Source organism: Lutra lutra, chromosome 13, assembly GCF_902655055.1.
Source record: "Lutra lutra chromosome 13, mLutLut1.2, whole genome shotgun sequence".
NCBI lineage: Eukaryota > Metazoa > Chordata > Mammalia > Carnivora > Mustelidae > Lutra > Lutra lutra.
In genome coordinates, this window is record NC_062290.1 from 68,995,687 (window position 1) to 69,014,218 (window position 18,532).

At 44.0% G+C, this 18,532-nt stretch overlaps 1 protein-coding gene across 2 annotated transcripts; it reads left to right on the top strand.

Moving 5' to 3' along the window:
- The first annotated feature begins 2,641 nt into the window (after window positions 1-2,641).
- On the top strand, window positions 2,642-18,274 carry TAL2 (TAL bHLH transcription factor 2). Of its 2 annotated transcripts, none has more exons than XM_047700511.1 (2): window positions 2,642-2,745; window positions 16,460-18,274. In XM_047700511.1, the coding sequence occupies exons 1-2, from the start codon at window positions 2,714-2,716 to the stop codon at window positions 16,809-16,811; spliced, it is 384 nt and encodes a 127-aa protein (XP_047556467.1). In that variant the 5' UTR covers window positions 2,642-2,713; the 3' UTR covers window positions 16,812-18,274. The 2 variants fall into 2 exon arrangements, with proteins under 2 accessions (XP_047556467.1, XP_047556468.1); XM_047700512.1 differs by lacking the exon at window positions 2,642-2,745 and adding an exon at window positions 10,991-11,047.
- The last annotated feature ends 258 nt before the right edge of the window (window positions 18,275-18,532 follow it).

An 18,532-nucleotide genomic window follows, 5' to 3' on the forward strand; every position in this document is an offset into this window, starting at 1 on the left:
AGGAGTGAGATCATAGTGGTCAATGTCAGACCTGGAATAGCACAATGCATGCAGTGTGGGAGATGTGGGGAAGAGGCTGGAGCCATTTCTACACCTGTTACTTCAGCTGGAAACCACGACAGGACATACTCTCTGTGTGAGGACAAGGCTTAACTATGGGAACTGGGGAAAGCAGAAGTCAGAAAGGAGAGGACTCAACAGAGATATTAAATCCCAGGTCTTAACTTTGTTCTCATTTCTCTATTGCCTGTTTACTCTGGAGACTCTGGTCTCCAAAGAGGAAGGAGGAGCTATTCTAGTTGTACAAGGAGGGCAGCTTATGCTAACAACTGACTTTACTCTCCCCCACCCTACCTCCTATCCCCATAGGACAGCTTGGGTCCCCACTGGCTTTCTGGGCCATTCTAGGCTTCAAAATCAGGCCAGGCCAAGTCCATCTTGTTTTCACTCTTCTCCATTTCTACCCAGCCAGATTCTTCTGCCTGGGTCAGATTGCTGAAGCCGGGACTACTCACTGATGAGGTCTGGGCCAGCCTTCATGCCTGCTTGGATCCCGTGTGTGTCAAATGTAGGAGGAGAGGAGCCAAGCACAGGTTGTATCCTGTTAAACAAACAAACAAACAAACAAAACAGTCTGATTCAGCTACTGTGTGAGTTTTGGAATCATATCTGAAACTCTAGCTGGCAACTGACTGATTTAAGGCAACTTGCAAGGAAACCAGATCTCCACCAGCTAGAAAAAGTTGATGTGCTCTTGGGTAGCACAGGAGTATCTGTATTAAAGTGAACGTGAGAACTGTGGCAAGAAATCAAGGTTTCCTCTGTAGGTTTTTTATTGGTTACATTTAAAATAACATCCTCTAATTGTCCTAAGAAACCCCCAGTGGAGCATCCTGAAAACATCTGCTGAATTTGAGGACTAAGGGGGTGCCTGGTCATCCCCTCAGTGGATGTGTTTGGTTTGGGATTTGTCAGTCTGGAGAGCTGAGGGCTCTGGGCAGCTCAGGCCTGGCAGATTTTTCCCCACCTGCCTAAAATATAGCCCAAGGGGGCAGAGGCCCCTTCCCAGCCCTATCCTGTGCCTCCATTCTCCAGCCCCTGGAGCGGTGGCCTTTATTTCAAGTCTGGTCCCCAGGGAGCTGAGCGGAGAATGAGGACAGCTGATAAGCCTGACATTATTGACTTTATGGGGAGTATTCAATAAATTTACTTTCTGTAAGAAGGCTGTACTCTTATCTGCTGCCCACAGAGCATCCAAATCCCCATCTAGGGGACCCATTTGATGAGTCATGTCTCTTAAACAAAGACCAGAGAATATAAAGGGGAGAAGGGGAGTCACACTCCACCTCTTTCTTTTCTCCAGTACCTGGTTCTGCTCACTCCCACCCCCCTTTGCTTTCCTACTACCCTTGAGGTTATTGGCTAGAAGTAGCACTCTCTGCTCCAGGTCTAGAGTGAAGGCCAAACAAGCCTGGTCTTAAGAGTACGAGCAGCTGGGTGCACCCAGGGTTGTGTATCCCTCTAGCTGTAACTATGGGAAGAAAAGCCTACTCACTTGAAGCAGTTATGTGCCCCTGTGGCAATGGTCAACATTTGTTCTGGACAGGCCTCAACACCAGGTGTCCTAAAGGAGATATGTGTGTGCATGTGTGTGCCTGGGTGTTACCAAGGGGTGCTGGGCCTGGGGAGCTGGAGAGTGGCAATTAATTGTAAGAGAGAGCCCGATGCTCAATGGAAGCTTTTCTTTCCCCTCTTTGATATCTCCCTTATCCAGCTCTGGGCTCTGTTTGCTTCAAATTCTAGAAGGAAATAAATGCTTCTTAGCAGCATAGGACCCAAAGCAACTCGAAGGAGAGAAGTTGGAGCCAGGATGGGTGGGTTGGGCAAAAGAAAGAAAAAAATGAAAGTGCCCTTTGGAGGATATTAGAGGCATGTGTTTAGGCTTTCCATTTAGTTTTTGGATCGAGTTTTTCTGGCAACAAAAATGAAAACACAATTGTTTACTGAGAAAGTATGATTCTTGATAGATGCTTGTTCTCACCATTTTTAAGCATTTACTGCAAAAATTCACAATAAGCCATGAAGCTGAGGTTTCCAATTCACAGCTGAGAAATTGAAAGTGGAAGACTAATGTGGGAGAAGGATTCAGACACCAGTCAGTCTGCCTCTGCGACCACAGTAAAGGCCTTCTCTTAGCTGTTACCCACTAGGAATTGCTTAGGACTTCACCCCACTGAATTCATAGCCCACCAGCCTGATTTCCAGGTTATAGAAACCAGCCTCAGAAGGGAAAATATGTGTTTGTTTGTTTACAATTAAACAATTCAATCAGTTTTTTATTTCTTAAATAAAATTCTTAAAAATAATTGTTAAATACTTCTTAAATAAGTAGCCAGTTTACCTGGGAAGGCAACAAAGCAGCATGGACCTGTAAAGCAAATAATAAATTCCTCTCCTTGCAATCAGAACCAGTAACCTTATCATTGTACTTATCCCAGGCAAGGCACAGGATTAGACAGCAGACAGAGAAAACAGAGGAAACAAGAAGAGGCATCAAGAAGAGTGTGTTACAGCACTGCAGGAAATCTTTGCAGATCTGCCTGTGGATGAATCACTCACCTTTCCCCTCTTCTTTATTCAGACAGGATCTTACATTTGAATCTGGTGGAGGATCAGCCCTGAGATTCAATGTTGGCTGCTTCTGAAATGCGGGATGCCTGGTGTCAGCCTATGGCAGCCTTCCAAGTAAGGATAACTTTGTTTACAGAGTGATATTGTTTCTCTTCTTTTGTCAACTAAAGTCACTGTAGCTGCAGGGGAAAAAGCCAGTGGACAGCAGGTTTGTTTCCTTCTAAAGCAATACCATTTTTTCCTTGACTGTGTCTATCTGTGAGTATGTCCAGGGCCATGAGACCAGTGCACATCAGAAACTAGTCTGCAGTCAATTATCATATGGTTTCACTTATTTGTGGAGCATAACAAATAGCATGGAGGACAAGGGGAGATGGAGAGGAGAAGGGAGTTGAGGGAAATTGGAAGGGGAGGTGAACCATGAGAGACTATGGACTCTGAAAAACGATCTGAGAATTTTGAAGGGGTGGGGGGTGGGAGGTTGGGGGCACCAGGTGGTGGGTATTGTAGAGGGCACGGATTGCATGGAGCACTGGGTGTAGTGCAAAAATAATGAATACTGTTATGCTGAAAAAATAAAAAATTAAAAAAAAAAAAAAAAGAAACTAGTCTGCAGATTCCAGCATCTTTCCTTTGCTGTCATGACTAGGAAATGACCACAGGAAAGTCCAAAAATAGTGATAAAGCAGCCACATCTCTCTTTCCCTATGAGAGAAGACTAAAGCTCTCACTCATCCAACGCCCTTTCCAGAGCTCTAGTAGAGATGTGGACCATGTCAGCTTATTTGTCCTTCCAGATGCCCTGGTTTCCTACATCACCTGCTCTTCTCTGCAGCCACTTGCTTTATTATTTATTTTTTTATTTGCAGGAGGTTAGAGAAGGGGAGGTAGGAAAGCTTCGGAGGAGGTGAGCTAATCACTAAGTGGCTCTGTGGGTCCTGTGAATGGAGTGACATTAATGTCCGTGAGAATTTACAGCCTCTGCTGGCTCTGGAAAGATGTTTGTCTAAGGACCACTGGTACAACAGAGTCAGCTGCAGGTGAAATCTTGCTTCTTTGGGCATACTTTTTGGTATTTCACTTGTTTGGGAACAATATTTTGTTTTGTCAAGGATGATAACTTGTTATGTCACTTTATAATCAAAGCATATAATTTCTCATATGAAATGGAAAAATTGGCTGTAACTCCTTGCATCACACCTAGTCCCAGTGCAAAATAATGGGATAGAGAATTTGGCCCCTGGCCCCCAGTTGGTGCTCCATATCACCCCCGAGGTCAAACAGTATCCGCTCTCCTGTCACAGCCTGCTAGCTAGTCTCCTCACATCTTTTCTCGCCCACCCTGGGTACAGCAGCCAGAATGCTCTTCTCTTCTCCTTAAAAAAGCAAACAATCACCAAAACCCTCCCATGGCCTTGGAAACATTCGTTCCATAGAAACAAGCTATGTGTCTTAGGACAGAAGGCTGGGGGCAGCTGTTTGGAGAAATGAGTCAGCGCTGTCTTGCATTCATTCAACAAATGTCTTATCAAGCAGCTTTTATGAGCAGCGAGCACAGTTTGTGGGGTTTAGTGATTAACGAAGCTAAGTCCTTGCCCTCTTGACATTTACAGTGTATAGCAGGCAAGCCAATGAGCAAGTAAACCAGAATGAGATTTGCTTTGAAGAATTCACCATGGTGATGGGGCTTCCTTAAAACACCGAGTCTAAAGAATTTTAATTTACCGAATAAAGTTTGACAGAAAGATAAAACCTATGACCAAGAGTCACACCCACACACCTATGAATTAATTGTAAAATAATGAGCACAGTTTTATTTGGAAAATGCAGAGTAGGTTATCATAATATAAAATTCATGACAAGAAGCAAGGCAAAGAAGGCCATTTTTATATTGATATGGGGTTTATTCTCTTAATCAATGAAGCTTCCATGAGTCTTCATGTTTCAAATGCATTGTATCTTAAAATATAAAGATCTAAACCAAGTAGTCCTGGAAAAACTGAAAGGAGGGAACAGACATGAAGCAGTGGAGGGAGATTTTCATACAGCTCTGTCAAAGAGATTAAAACAGACCAAAACTTCCAAGAAGGAGGTGAAGAACCGATTTACTGGAGGTATATAAAAGCATTTTATTTTTTAAACAGGATATTTACCTCCTTTTCTATTGCTATGGATCATTTATAACAGTTGATCATGTTTTACCAAATAGAAGTTCTCAATAAATATCCCGAAGCAAAAAAATAGAGAGCATATCTTTGACTATACCACAATGAAATTAGAAATTAATGGAAAATTGTTTCCAAAAAATACCACCATAAAGAAATTTTAAAAATACTTTCAAAAAGAAAAATTAAAATAAGCAACAGATGTTAGAAACTAATGACAATGATAGTATAAATGGAAACACAGAGCGACACCAAAGGTATGTTAGGAGAAAATTCATAGCCTGAAAATTAATAAAATAAACATTCAATCTAAGAATGGGAGGTGGAGAGAGAATGAAATAAACATAAGCAAATGAGAAAACAGATTTAATAGAGTAGACATTAATACATTAGAAAATCATAAAAATGTTGGAACACAGGGGTAGTTTTCAAAAAGAACAATAAAATGTGTAAGATTCTGCAAAGCTAATCAAGAAGAGAGAGAACACATATCATGAGAACTGTGAAAGGCAACACAAATACCGGTAGATATATTTTTTATTTTCATTTTTTAAGAGACTTTATTTATTTATTAGAGAGAGCATGAGCGGGAGGGAGGGACAGAGGGAGAGGGAGAAGCAGGCTCCCCACCAAGCAGGGACCCCAACTTGGGGCTCGATCCCAGAACTATAGGATCACGACCTGAACCAAAGGCAGACTCTTAACTGATGGAGCCACCCAGGTGCTCCAGATATATATATATTTTAAAATCATCAAATAGCTATATATAGCACTTTATTAATGATTTTGAAAATGTCAAAGTTTATATGTCAAAGTACCAAAATTAACTTAAGAAATAGAACACCTGGGGCGCCTGGGTGGCTCAGGGGGTTAAGCCTCTGCCTTCGGCTCAGGTCATGGTCTCAGGGTCCTGGGATCGAGCCCAGCATCGGGCTCTCTGCTCAGCAGGGAGCCTGCTTCCTCCCTCTCTCTCTCTGCCTGCCTCTCTGCCTACTTGTGATCTCTGTCTGTCAAATAAATAAATAAAATCTTTAAAAAAAAAAAGAGATAGAACACCTGAAGGAACAAAACCTACCTGAAAGGATTTACTAGTGAATTCTATTAACTATCAAGAACTAGCTAATCCATGTGATGAATAAATTGATGGCTGCATACACAGTAGGTGGACAGAAGAAGGGATGGATGGATGGATGGATGGATGGAGAGATGGATGGATGGATTGGGTCCTGGAAATGCAGAATTGGGGATTGGAAAGGGAGTTAGAAATGAGAGGGGAGGAAGGAGTTTTAAGATTGGATAAATAAGGCTGATACTTGACCTCCAGCCAAAATGACCTTGGCCCACAACCACCTGGGCTGACAGAAATCCCTTCTGAAACCCTCAGGTTTGGTCTCTTCTGAAACTGACAACCCCTGCACGGAGGACTAGAGGTCCAGTGTTCACAGGCTAATCCAGACAGATCAATTAAGCCAGTAGAACCAGGCTATCCTAGCGACCTGCCCTTCCCTCACCAGGGGTCTGCAGGTGCAGTCTCTCCAGGGGGCAGTGAGAGCCATGAATAGTAAGGGTTTTAGCTTGAGCACAGAGAGGCGTTTAGCTGCCCAAACTTAATCCCCCAATAATAGGATTATGTAAATTCCTCCTTCAACCCCTTCCCCTGCGGAACTGGACCTAGCCCCTAACACCCAGCACTGGGATACTGGGATGGGAGAGGGCCCATCATCTGAAGAATCACTGCTGGTGGCATGGTGTTCCAAAATGTTTCCCCATTTTAACAATGATAAAGGCAACAATAGTGTGTAAGACAGGTTGGAGAAGAAAACAGATGTCGACCCTGGTCAGTTGTGCCCCTTTCTCTGAAGCTCGTGTCCAGCTGTGCACAGATCCCACTTACAGCTTCTTGTTTTATTTTGCATCACACATTTCTGATCTTGTGGTCCAGTTGCCACAATTCTTTTTTTACAATCTCAGAATATGCCGTTAAGCACATATATTCCCTTACAAGCTTTTGGCTAAGATAAAGGGTAGTATAAGCCCTTGGTTTAAAATATAACCTGCGGTCTATCAGAATTGTGATATAACAGGGCACGGTAGAAAAGCATGGGCAGTGGGAGGCCACAGTTCCCCTTCCACAGCGCATAGAGGAAACAGAAGAGCAGAAAGAGGACGAATTGGGGATGTTTGCTGGAAATATCAAGTTGTGTTTCTAAAGGTCCCCTTTGTGCACAAGTTGACCAATTAATTTTCTCCAACTCACCCTCCAATTCATCCTTTGCATTGCCACCAGAATGAGCCTTGTAACCTGTAAATCTAAACATATGGCTCCCATCCTCAGTCCACACAGCTGGCGTCACATGACTGTCTTCTCCACTCCTACCTGTTTAATTCCTGCAGTCTTCCCATCCTTCACCCCAGATACCCAGGCAACGGGGACCCCTGCCTTTTTAGATGTGCTTTAGATGGCCCTGTACTAGCCCTCCTCCAGTACCCAGCTGGGGCCCATTTCCCACATTCTGGATCACATTCTGGGTATCTAGGACCTGAATTTCTGCTCCAGTGGCCATTTTTAGAACCTACACAGGGCTCTTCCTGAGGCCCATGTGACCTGGGAGTCCACATCATACACATAAGGCCCTTCACAGAGTAGAACAGAGCTAAGCAGTGAGAAAAGAATGGGAATGGGTCAGGAGTCTCCATTTGTACCTTTCTCCTGGGTCCCACAAATGTCAGAAGCAGCCTTGCGTCAGGGCCTGGTTTAAATGCCATCCCTCCCACAAGCAATCTCTGATCCTCCAGCTAGAATTAGTGTTCCTCCCCATTTCCAAGTTCATACTCTCTGGCACTCAGGACTGTCTTGTATTTAGTCATTTTTGTCATGTCTCTCCCTCCCAAAGGCTGTGAATCCCATGAAGTCAGATGTAGCATTTTCTACACCTTCTTGCCTCCTGAGACTCTAATAATTCGTGCAACAGCTTTTTAAATTTTTGAGGAGGGGGACAAATAACCCCAAAGTCTCAGTGACTTACACCAGCAAAGATTTAGCCCTCACTCATGTTACAGGAGGGCCATGGTTGGTTATGGGTTTGCTCCATGCCTTTCAGGCTGAAAGAGCAGCCCCAAACATAACTTTCACATGATAGCCCAACTAGAATCACTCTTAAAGCTCCCACTCCATCACCTCAGACAGCAGGTCTGCTCACATCCCATTGGCTGATGCAAGTCACATGGCCAAGCCCCATGGTGGTTGGGGAAGTCCTCTCCATCACCTACAGGGAGGCACTGTCAGTCCATGGCAATGGGTGGGGCTATATAATCCTCTCCCAGGGAAGCTAGCCAGTAGCTATCCTTACAATCCTATCACTGTCCCTATTTTCCAGATGAGGAGACTTAGGCAGGAAGAAGTTATATAATTTGCCTAGGATCACATAAATGGGGTAGACTAGAGATGTATTATTTGCCCCAGGGGTATAGGTCTGTGAATCATCAGGCTCACACATTTCGCAGCACTAACCATAGCACATACCCTCCCCAGTGTCCATAACCCAGCCACCCTATCCCCCCCGCCAATTACACCCCCAGCAACCCTGTTTGTTTCCTGAGATTAAGAGTCTCTTATGGTTTGTCTCCCTCCTGATCCCCTCTTGTTTCATTTTTTCCCTCCCTACTCCCCATGGCCCACTTGCCCTGCCTCTCAAATTCCTCATATCAGAGAGATCATATGATAATTGTCTTTCTCTGATTGACTTATTTCACTTAGCATAATACCCTCTAGTTCCATCCACATCACAAATGGCAAGATTTCATTTCTTTTGATGGCTATAGTATTCCATTGTATATATATATATACCACCTCTTCTTTATCCATTCATCTGTTGATGGACATCTAGGTTCTTTCCTTAGTTTGGCTATTGTGGACATTGTTGCTATAAGCATTTGGGTGCACACGCCCCTTCGGATCACTACCTTTGTATCTTTAGGGTAAATACCCAGTAATGCAATTGCTGGGTTGTAGGGTAGCTCTATTTTCAACTTTTTGAGGAACCTCTATGCTGTTTTCCAGAGTGGCTCTTTTCTGACTGGTTAATTTGAGCCATTCTGACTGGTGTGAGTTGGTATCTCTTTGTGGTTTTGATTTATATTTTCTTGATGGTGAGTGATGTTGAGCACTTTTTCATGTGTCTGTTGGCCATCCGGATGTCTTCTTTGCAGAAATGTCTGTTCATGTCTTCTGCCCGTTTCTTGATTGGATTATTTGTTCTTTGGGTGCTGAGTTTGATAAGTTCTTTATAGATTTTGGATACTAGCCCTTTATCTGATACATCATTAGTGAATATCTTCTCCCATTCTGTTGGTTGTCTTTTGGTTTTGTTGACTATTTACTTTGCTGTGCAAAAGATTTTGATCTTGATGAAGTCCTGATAGTTCATTTTTGCCTTTGCTTCCCTTGCCTTTGGCAACGTGTCTAGGAAGAAGTCGCTGCAGCTGAGGTCGAAGAGGTTACCTCCTGTGTTCTCCTCTAGGATTTTGAAGGATTCTTGTCTCACATTGAGGTCTTTCATTCGCTTTGAGTCTATTTTTGTGTGTGGTGTAAGGAAATGGTCTAGTTTCATTCTTCTGCATGTGGCTGTCTAATTTTCCCAACACCATTTGTTGAAGAGGCTGTCTTTTTTCCACTGGACATTCTTTCCCGCTTTGTCAAAGATTAGTTGACCGTGGAGTTGAGGGTCCATTTCTGGATTCTCTATTCTGCTCCATTGATCTATGTGTCTGTTTTTGGGCCAGTGCCATACTTAGACCAGAGATTTCAACCTGGGTAATGCAACCCCAGAGTCCTTTACTTTTATCCACTAAGCTGTAATGCATTGTGAGTTTATTGTACTAAATTCTATGCTGGGTCCTTCAGAGAATGTGATGTCTAGAAATTCATTACTTATTCATTCATTAATCAACCAATGTTTGATGAATGCCTATTCACTGGGATTGGGAGGAGATAGAATATATAAGTAAAATATTACAAAATCGGCGGGGGGGGGGGAGGGTTGCCTGGGTGGCTCAGTGGGTTAAAGCCTCTGCCTTCAGCTCAAGTCATGATCCCAGGGTCCTGGGATGGAGCCCTGCATCAGGCTCTCTGCTCAGCAGGGAGCCTGCTTCCCTTCCTCTCTCTCTCTCTCTGCCTGCCTCTCTGCCTACTTGTGTTCTCTGTCAAATAAATAAAATCTTTTAAAAAAATTACTAAATGGGAGTGAGCACTAAAGAGAATAAAGCAGAGTAGGTTGATGAAGAATCCCTATGCGTGTGAAGTACAATGTTAGATGTGGTTCTCAGAGAATCTGCATGAGAAGATGACATTTGACCAAAGATCTGAAGGATGTCAGCTCCTTGAGGGCAGGGATTTGTGTCTGTTTTGTTTGAAGTTGTCTCCCTGCACCTGAATAGGGTAGGCCATAGTAGGTGATAACGGTGGAATAAATGAATGAAGGTGGGGGTGGAGGTGGGAAACTGTATGGATAACTTGGAGGCAGAGTGTTGGAGGCAGAGACAGCAATGCAAAGGCCCTGAGGCGGGAGGGTGTTTGGTGTGTTCCTGAAACAACAATGGTCAGGGTGGCTACATTTGACTACGCCACAGGAAGAGAAGAAAGAGACAGGTCAGGTGAAGAGTATCTTAGGGGCCATTGTGAAGACCTCAGATTAACTCTGAGTGAAATGGAGAGCCACATAAGGGTTTTGAACAGGAAGTGACATGAATCCAAACTGGATTTTCATAGGTTTCTTCTGGGTGATGCTGGATAGCAGAGAGAGAGAGAGAGAGAGAGAGAGAGAGAGAGAGAGAGAGAGAGAGCATAGAAGAAGAAAGCCGAGTAGAAGGCCACTGAAATAACCAAGCTGTGTGCTGAGCACTGTGGACCTGGAGATCCATAAGCCCGGGTGTCTGCCCAGTGCAGTGACCGCTGTACGTCGCTGTGCATCTTCATCTCTTGGAATGCTTAGTGAAAACGCAGATTTCGGATCCTACCCCCACAACCGCTGATCTTGTGGGTCTGGGTTGTGGGCCTGGGAAGCGGGGCGACAGGGAGTGGGGAGGGAAGGGCGGGAATCCCGTGCGGGAAGGGGCCCCGTGAGTCCCGGAGACAAAGGACCGCGTCCTATAAAGGCAGCTGTGGCGGCGCGGCGTCCAGGCGAGGGCGCACACGGCCAGCCACCCAGCCACGGCGACAACGACGGCGCGGTCTCCCGGCTCCAGGAGAGGAGGTTCGTCGACCCCGGGGGGGAAGTGGGCGCTACCCGGGCCGGGTTCGTGGGCCCGCCGGTCTCCCGCGCAGCCCCGGAATCCGAGCCTCACTCGCCCAGGAGGACAGAGGTGTGCAGGCGACTTGGTAGCAGCTACCAAGTCGACTCAGTGAGAAGACCCGGGGGTTTCTGAGTAGGGGTGGTGGTGCGACTCCGGGGGAGCAAAGCGTTGCCCTTGTGCGTGTCGGCCTGGCTGCTTCACCTTGGTATGCGATGCTGAACGCACGCCGCAGCACCCCCGAGGGCCGTTAGGGTAGCTTCTGTGTCTGGGTGAGCTACTCCCCCGCACCTGGCAGGTGCGAAACTTGAGCGCCAGCTGCTTTCCTGGATGCAGACTTCAGGCTAGGGGGAGTGAAGGTTATAAAAAGGAAACGGCAGAAATAAGGAAGTGAAGTGGACCGGGGCTACAGGTTGGGCGGGGTGGGCGGAGAATTCAGGTGCGTCAGGCGGGGAGGCGCAGGTGGAAGAGGCAGCTCTCCCAGAGAGCGGGATGCCCTCCCAAAGAATGTTACTCACGGTGAATGTATTTATTTAGAGCATCAACGTGCACAGTTGAGCACATACTATTATGTGTATGTGTTCTGATTTTTAAAGGACATATGTATTCTATATAAAGGATCTATATTGTATTTACGCATACCAAGCTGGCTACTGCTGGGGAGTAGGATTGAATAGATAGATAGAGACACTTCTATTTTGTAACTTTATGCACTTGTGTACTGCTTGTTTGTCTGTTTCTTGGATGAGCATGTGTTACTTCTATAATGATTTCCAAAGGCAAAAGTATTCCCAGTGTTGGAGTTTATGTACCTTTCCCTAACCCAACTCTATAGGCCACCTTCCATCTCTTTCTTTCTGGAGTCTGTTTTCACTTATTTTCAAGAAAAAGACAAAAGAAGAGACAAATGCACATGATCAAATGACAGGAGGAGAAATTTTAAGTCTTATGAACAAAGAGCCATGTGAGTCCGAATGCCTGGGACAGGCCACTGCAGGAATGTTCTTGGTGCCCCAGGCTCTGTGTCCAGAAACCACTGTCACAAAAAAGCAGCAATCCCTTTTGGGGGCATTGGTCACTTTCTGTAGGTGCGTTACTGTCATTTTTCTCTCTGGTAACTTGTTAACTTCAGTGGTGACAATATAGTAGAGAGAAGTTTGTGCACACCTATATTCCTATATTCCTATTATATTTACCATTACATTCCTCCTGCCTAGGCATTCCTAACCCCAGGTCCGTGACACCTACCCAACCGGAGGCATGGAACTAAAAATCAGGGGTTCTATATACTTGGATGGGAAAAAATTACATCTTCATTTCCAGTAGCCTTTGATCTAAATTTAGCATTTCCTTTATTTACTAATGTGGGTAATAAAAAGTAGTACTGGTGATGAGGTCACCAATAAAAATCTTAAGTACCTTCATCCACAGACATTGCATATCTTTTAATTACAAATCACTGTGTAGAAATTATAGTAATAAATACTTTATATGTTAAAAACAAAGCATATATTATTACTGTTTTGCATTTAAAAATTATTTTAATAATTATTTGGCGATTTTCTGTGTTATGTATTTCAGTTCATGCATTTAAAATAATTATTCTGAGGAGGGAACCAAAGGCTTTTTACTTTATGTATTTTGAATCATTGTTCTGGGATTGAGGCCTCCCTTAGGTTTCCCCAGACTCCCAGAAGAAACCAAGCAAAAAGTTTATGTACCCTGACCTAGCAGAAGTCAGTGGTGACAAGGATGCATCAATACAGAGGCATGGGACACAGGCTGTGCCACTGACTCCCCATGTGACCTGAGACAACATGTTTTACCTCTCTTTTGACATCTATCAGATGTTTTCTGATTCTGTCACATCTGGTGCCTTTTTTAAGCTCTTAAATTATTCTGAAATCAAGCTTAGCAGTAATCAGTCCTTACAACTGGAAAAGCACTAAGTGCAATTTTCCTTTGATTTAATGAGTTCATTAGTAAAGTGACCACTGCTTTGAATTCTCCCAGCTTGTTAAAGAACTGATTTCTATTTCCCCCTGTGGAGGAGAGTAACACCCTTGAGGATAAATCAACAAGGCATTATTAAGCTCCTTCTAGGATGGCAGGCTACATTTCTGAAGCCCATCTTTTCCTCTCATTTCCTCTGTCTGCTTCTAGCACAATAGAATCGAGCCCTCTTAGAAGAGAACACTAGTTAGTTTATCCTGCTTAATCTTTTTCTTCCAGCTTGAAAAAGACGCTCCCCCCCACCCCGACCACAAGGGACCAGAGTTGACTTAGTGAGTGAGCTAAACCCTCTTTTGACAAGGGAAGCTTGAAAATAACTTTGCTCCCACAGTCCTGGCTGCAAGGCAGCCAGCCTCCGTGTAAGCTAAACTGGGTAGTTTTCTATCTTAAAATCCCTTGATTTAGGTTCGAACTGTCATATGTTAATTTTACTTGGTTACAGTTCTGATGACACTCATATTTTTCATTGTAGATAAAAGATGAGGCTATTTAGACATGACTAAGTGAGATCAAAGGCAATAGGCAGGGCACTGTGGCCTTTTAGAGCAAAGAGGCCTCCCGGATCACCTGGTCCACCCCCTTCAGTTTGGAAGGATACATGGTATGCCTGGAAGGCCCCTAGAATACCTGGATTAGGTGCTGCTCTCTCCATTCACAAGGCACTGATTTCCTCAGGATCCAGCAGGCAGCACCATGTCCACCACATATGGTCAGTAAGTGTTGATACGTAAGCTCAGAGTGCGTATGATTGTAATTGGATCATGGGTCCTACTAAACGTTTCTCCACAGAGACCCAAGTGGCTGGTGGAAGGAGCCTGAAACCAGCCAGTGAGCTTGGGCTGCTATCCCTTTCCCTTATCACTGGGTTCTCAACACAGCCCTCTGTCTCCAATACAGACAGAAGCAGGAAAGGCAATAAGCACAGGGATGGGGAAGTGTCCTGGGGCCATATGGATGACTGAAAAATGCTATTCTTTGGAGTAACGACCCTTTCCATCTGCATAGGGAAGAGAAGCCTTGTATTTATTAAGCACCTATGTAGCAGGCACGTATTGCCTCATTTATGTATTTATATGCTTTACAGAATGTATTATAAATCCTCACAAGAACCCTGGAAATGGCTTTATTTCCATTTTCCAGAGAAGAAATTGAGGCTTAAAGAAGTTAAGTGATTTTCTCAGAATCGTATAACTAAGAAATTGGGAGCCGAGATTCACAGCCACGTCTTTCTACATTAAAGCCCATAAACTTTTTTAGCTTTTGTCTATTATGAAGCAAATAATATATGAATCCTTTTTAGTTCTAAAAATGTAAATTACCCACCTATGTCAGATAAAACACACCCATCTCCTTTTTCTATCTTCCCCCAACCCATGGTCCTCCCCCAGGGAACCACGGTCAACAATTTAGCCTGAATCCTTTGAGGTATTTTGCTCTGCACACACACACACACACACACACACACACACACACCCCAACACACATCCATAGACAGATAGAGCAGAACAAACAAATCCATAAATCAAGCTTAGACCTTTTCTACTGCACTGTAGCTTCTTCATTAGGAAAGAAAAATGCTAAGTTGCAATGAACATTTACTTTTCCCTGTTTTATTGGTAGAGATAATAATTGTGATTAATATTTATTGACCACTGGCTGTGTGTCAGACCCTTCACTAAAGTGGTTTGTGTGGATCATTTTATGTGTCCTTACAGGTAGCACCCTGAGTCCCCTTTTACTTACGAGGCATTTGATACACAGAGAGTTTAAGTAGATTGCTCAGCTAAGGAGCAGAACCAAAAATCCAAACCAAGTTCTGGCTCCAAAGCCTCTGTCCTTACCCACCACGCAGATGCTTCCATTGGCGACTGATCCCTATAGAGTCAGGGCTTGAGGGTAACAGAGTGGCTTGTTCTAATTAACTGAGATGTCATTTGGTTCCTACCAAAGGGCAGAGATGCCAGCACACAGTGTAGTGAAATGACTTCTGGACCATGTCAGTGGCCCTTGGCCAATCCCAGCAGTGCCTCCAATACTGTCTCTACAACCAACACTGCTTGCGTATGTATGCAGTGTGAGTTAATGCATGAGAAACGATGCCTGGCACAAAGCAAAGTTACGTTCCTCAGCTTATGGTTCACAGAATGCTTTCACATCAAACTGTGAGGAAAGGATGGTATAATTAATGCCCATTGTATAGCTGAGGAACTGAGGCTCGGGTTGGTGAAGTGACTTAGGCAGCGCCTCACAGCTGGTTGATGTTTGCTGCTGTGACCAGAACACACACCCTCTGACGGGAGATGGTGGCATCTCCCTGTGCTGAGCTCCTGATGGACCTGCCTCCAGGACTGCAGGGGTCTGGTGAGGGTACTGCTTCCTTATCACCCAGAGTTTCAACAGGGATGACGGGTTCCTATTTTCAGAGTAGAGCACCCACCGCACACTGAGATCTCAGAGGGCTTTGTTTGCTCATGCATCATCTGCATTCCCATTAACGCATGTTAATCCAGGCTGCCTGGCAAAAGGGGCCTGTGCCTCTATGGATTAAAAATGGCAAAGGAAAATTTAGCAATAGATGGTGATAATCAGCTCTCCCCGAGTTGGAAAGGTCACCCAAGCACAGGCTTGTGGAGGCCTGAATATTTTCCGTAGCACCTACCTGTCTCTTGTCTTTTCTTCTGGTCATGCCAAATAGCCCCACTTCTGTCTTTCATAAAACAGGGGTTCAAGACACTTCATCACTCTGTTCATCCTCTTCTAAACGTGGCCCAGGCTGGATTTTTAGGTCTTGTGCAGTGAGGCCCAACTCTCCAGGTGAGGTCTGTCCGCTAAGAAGGTTGCTGCACTATTATCTTCATTCCCCAAATTATCTTATTAGGGAAACCTAGGACTACAGTTTTTATTTATTTATTTATTTATTTTTGAGAATCCATAGTTAACTCCCTATTGGCTAAATGTATATTTTATCTGTGCAAGCACTAAATCCTATACTATACCTGATTCTGAATAATTTGGAGGAGTTGGTGATAAAAGAAATAGTGGGGATACTGGGATAAAACCACCTTGCAATAGGAGGCTTCAAAACAGGGAGAAAAAGGCTGAAGGGTATTGTTCTTACCCTGTCCTTTTTTCTGCCACATTTTCTTCTCTTATTAAAAGGAAGACCCAATAAATAAATAAATAAATATTAAAAAAAAAAAAGGAAAAGAAAAAGCAAGCAAGCAAGCAAACAAAAACCCCCAAAACTAAAAATGAGGAAGTGGAATTTCCTAAATTTTGACCTGGGTCAAAAAGATCTAACATCTCAAATCCTTGGCAGGATGTGCGACACCCACCATCGCTTACACAGTACTGGCCCTCAGGGCCCTTTCTCTTTCCTGTCTCAGGAGCTCAAACATGACCAGGAAGATCTTCACAAACACCAGGGAGCGGTGGAGGCAGCAGAATGTCAACAGCGCCTTTGCCAAGCTGAGGAAGCTCATCCCCACTCACCCTCCAGACAAAAAGCTGAGCAAAAATGAAACGCTTCGCCTGGCAATGAGGTACATCAACTTCTTGGTCAAGGTCTTGGGGGAGCAAACCCTGCAGCAAACAGGAGTGGCTGCTCAGGGAAACATTCTGGGACTCTTCCCCCAAGGATCCCACCTGCCGGACAGGACTCTACTCGATGACTACCAGGTCCCTTCACTTGACCCAAGCCACAGCATTGCGTAGTGGGGCTCCGGCTGTCATCACCCAGGACAGCCCTTGCTCTGAAGCCACTGGCTGTTGACAGCCTTTTGCATGTTCCAGTGTCAACTTGATGAATAATTTGTGAGGAATGCACTTACGCTTCACAGGAGGTGGCTCAGGGACAGCTGCAGGGAGCCAGACAGAGGCCATGAGGAAGATGGCTTTGGAGTCTGCTACCCCCGGAGCTCCAGACAGAGCAGCCTGCCTCTATTTTATGTATCCAGGATCTGCATAAGATGTTGTTTGGGAGGGGGGAAGTGTAGGTTAAAAACAGGCTTGGAAATCGTTGTTTTACTCAGTATGTTTTCAATTATAAGGAAGGAGTTTTCCCATAACAGATCTCAAATGGATGAGTAGAAAATGCTTCCGTCAGAACACATTTTACAGTTTGTTTTGAAAAATGAGGTATATGTGATCAAGGGTGAACAAAATAAGGTTGATAAATGTGAAGAGAGCCCTCACAGAAACCAACCTGGAGACTTGTGGAAACGTGAGAGAGACCCTTCTCACACGTGAGGATTACAGGAACATAGCAGATACATGTGGAAGAGCTCTGCATCCTTTATCCCTGTGGAAATATGAAGTATTACCTGCATTGAACCATTTATATCTTTGTTATCTCTAAAGCTGAACGGTGGATTATATCTGTTAGAGGAAAGGACTTGATAATTTATGAATTAGAGTTCATAGTTTTCTTATGAAAAACAGGTAGCAAAAATAGGTTATCTAACCCCTTAGTTGCACATGTCAGACATTAAAACGTTTAATTCAGCGCAAGTTCCTGCTGATTTAAGACCTGTTAAATTCAAATATAATTATGAAAATCCAAACACTACCATTTAACGACTCATTTAACAGAGAGCTTAGTTTAAACAAAAGATCTAGAGTAGACAATAGGAATGTAATACCAGACTTTAATGAATTAATGAATTTGTCATTTGTCTCCTTCGCTATGGAGCATTAGCTCACTCTTACTGGGAGGGGTGGTACCCACTAGTCAACGAAACAGTGTGGATCTGGCAGAACTACTCACAACCACGTGCCCCCAATGATTGGATTCAAAGACAGATTCAAGGATGAATCCCATAGCTGAGCCCAGAATACAAATAATGTCATTTGATTGTCTCTGGGACATGTTATTACCCTAAAGTTCTTGACAGTACATTGGTTTCAAAACCTTCCGAAGCACAGGTAGGAAATTGATGGATTTGCAGTTATGGGTTTCCAGTGTATACATAATAGAGGAATTTAAATTTCCTGTGACTCGAGAAAGAAGGTATTGATTTATGGAAGGTTGAAGTAAGCCTCTTTGGTTTGGTGATCAGAAAAAAAGCTAGATGTGGCTCCCCCAAAATCTCATTCCCCCCAAATAACAAGGTTGTAATGCCATTAACATCTACACAGCATTCCCACTCATAGCCCAAAGCATTTATCCAATGCAATATGTTTTCCTTCTAGGTTCGTTCTTTCTTTCTTTCCTTCTTTCCTTCTTTCTTTCTTTTCTTTCTTTCTTTCTTTCTTTCTTTCTTTCTTTCTTTCTTTCTTTCTTTCTTTCTTTTTTAAGATTTTATTTATTTGAGAAAGGGTGAGAGAGCATGAGAGGGGAGAAGGTGAGAGGGAGAAGCAGACTCCCCATGGATTTGGGAGCCTGATGTGGGACTCGATTCCGGGCCTCCGGGATCATGACCTGAGCCGAAGGCAGT

Coding starts and splice junctions, on each gene's coding strand:
- TAL2 (XM_047700511.1), top strand. CDS start 2,714: ATGCCTGGTGTCAGCCTATGGCAGCCTTCCAA. Junction 2,746..16,459: donor AGCCTATGGCAGCCTTCCAA/GTAAGGATAACT, acceptor ACTGGCCCTCAG/GGCCCTTTCTCTTTCCTGTC.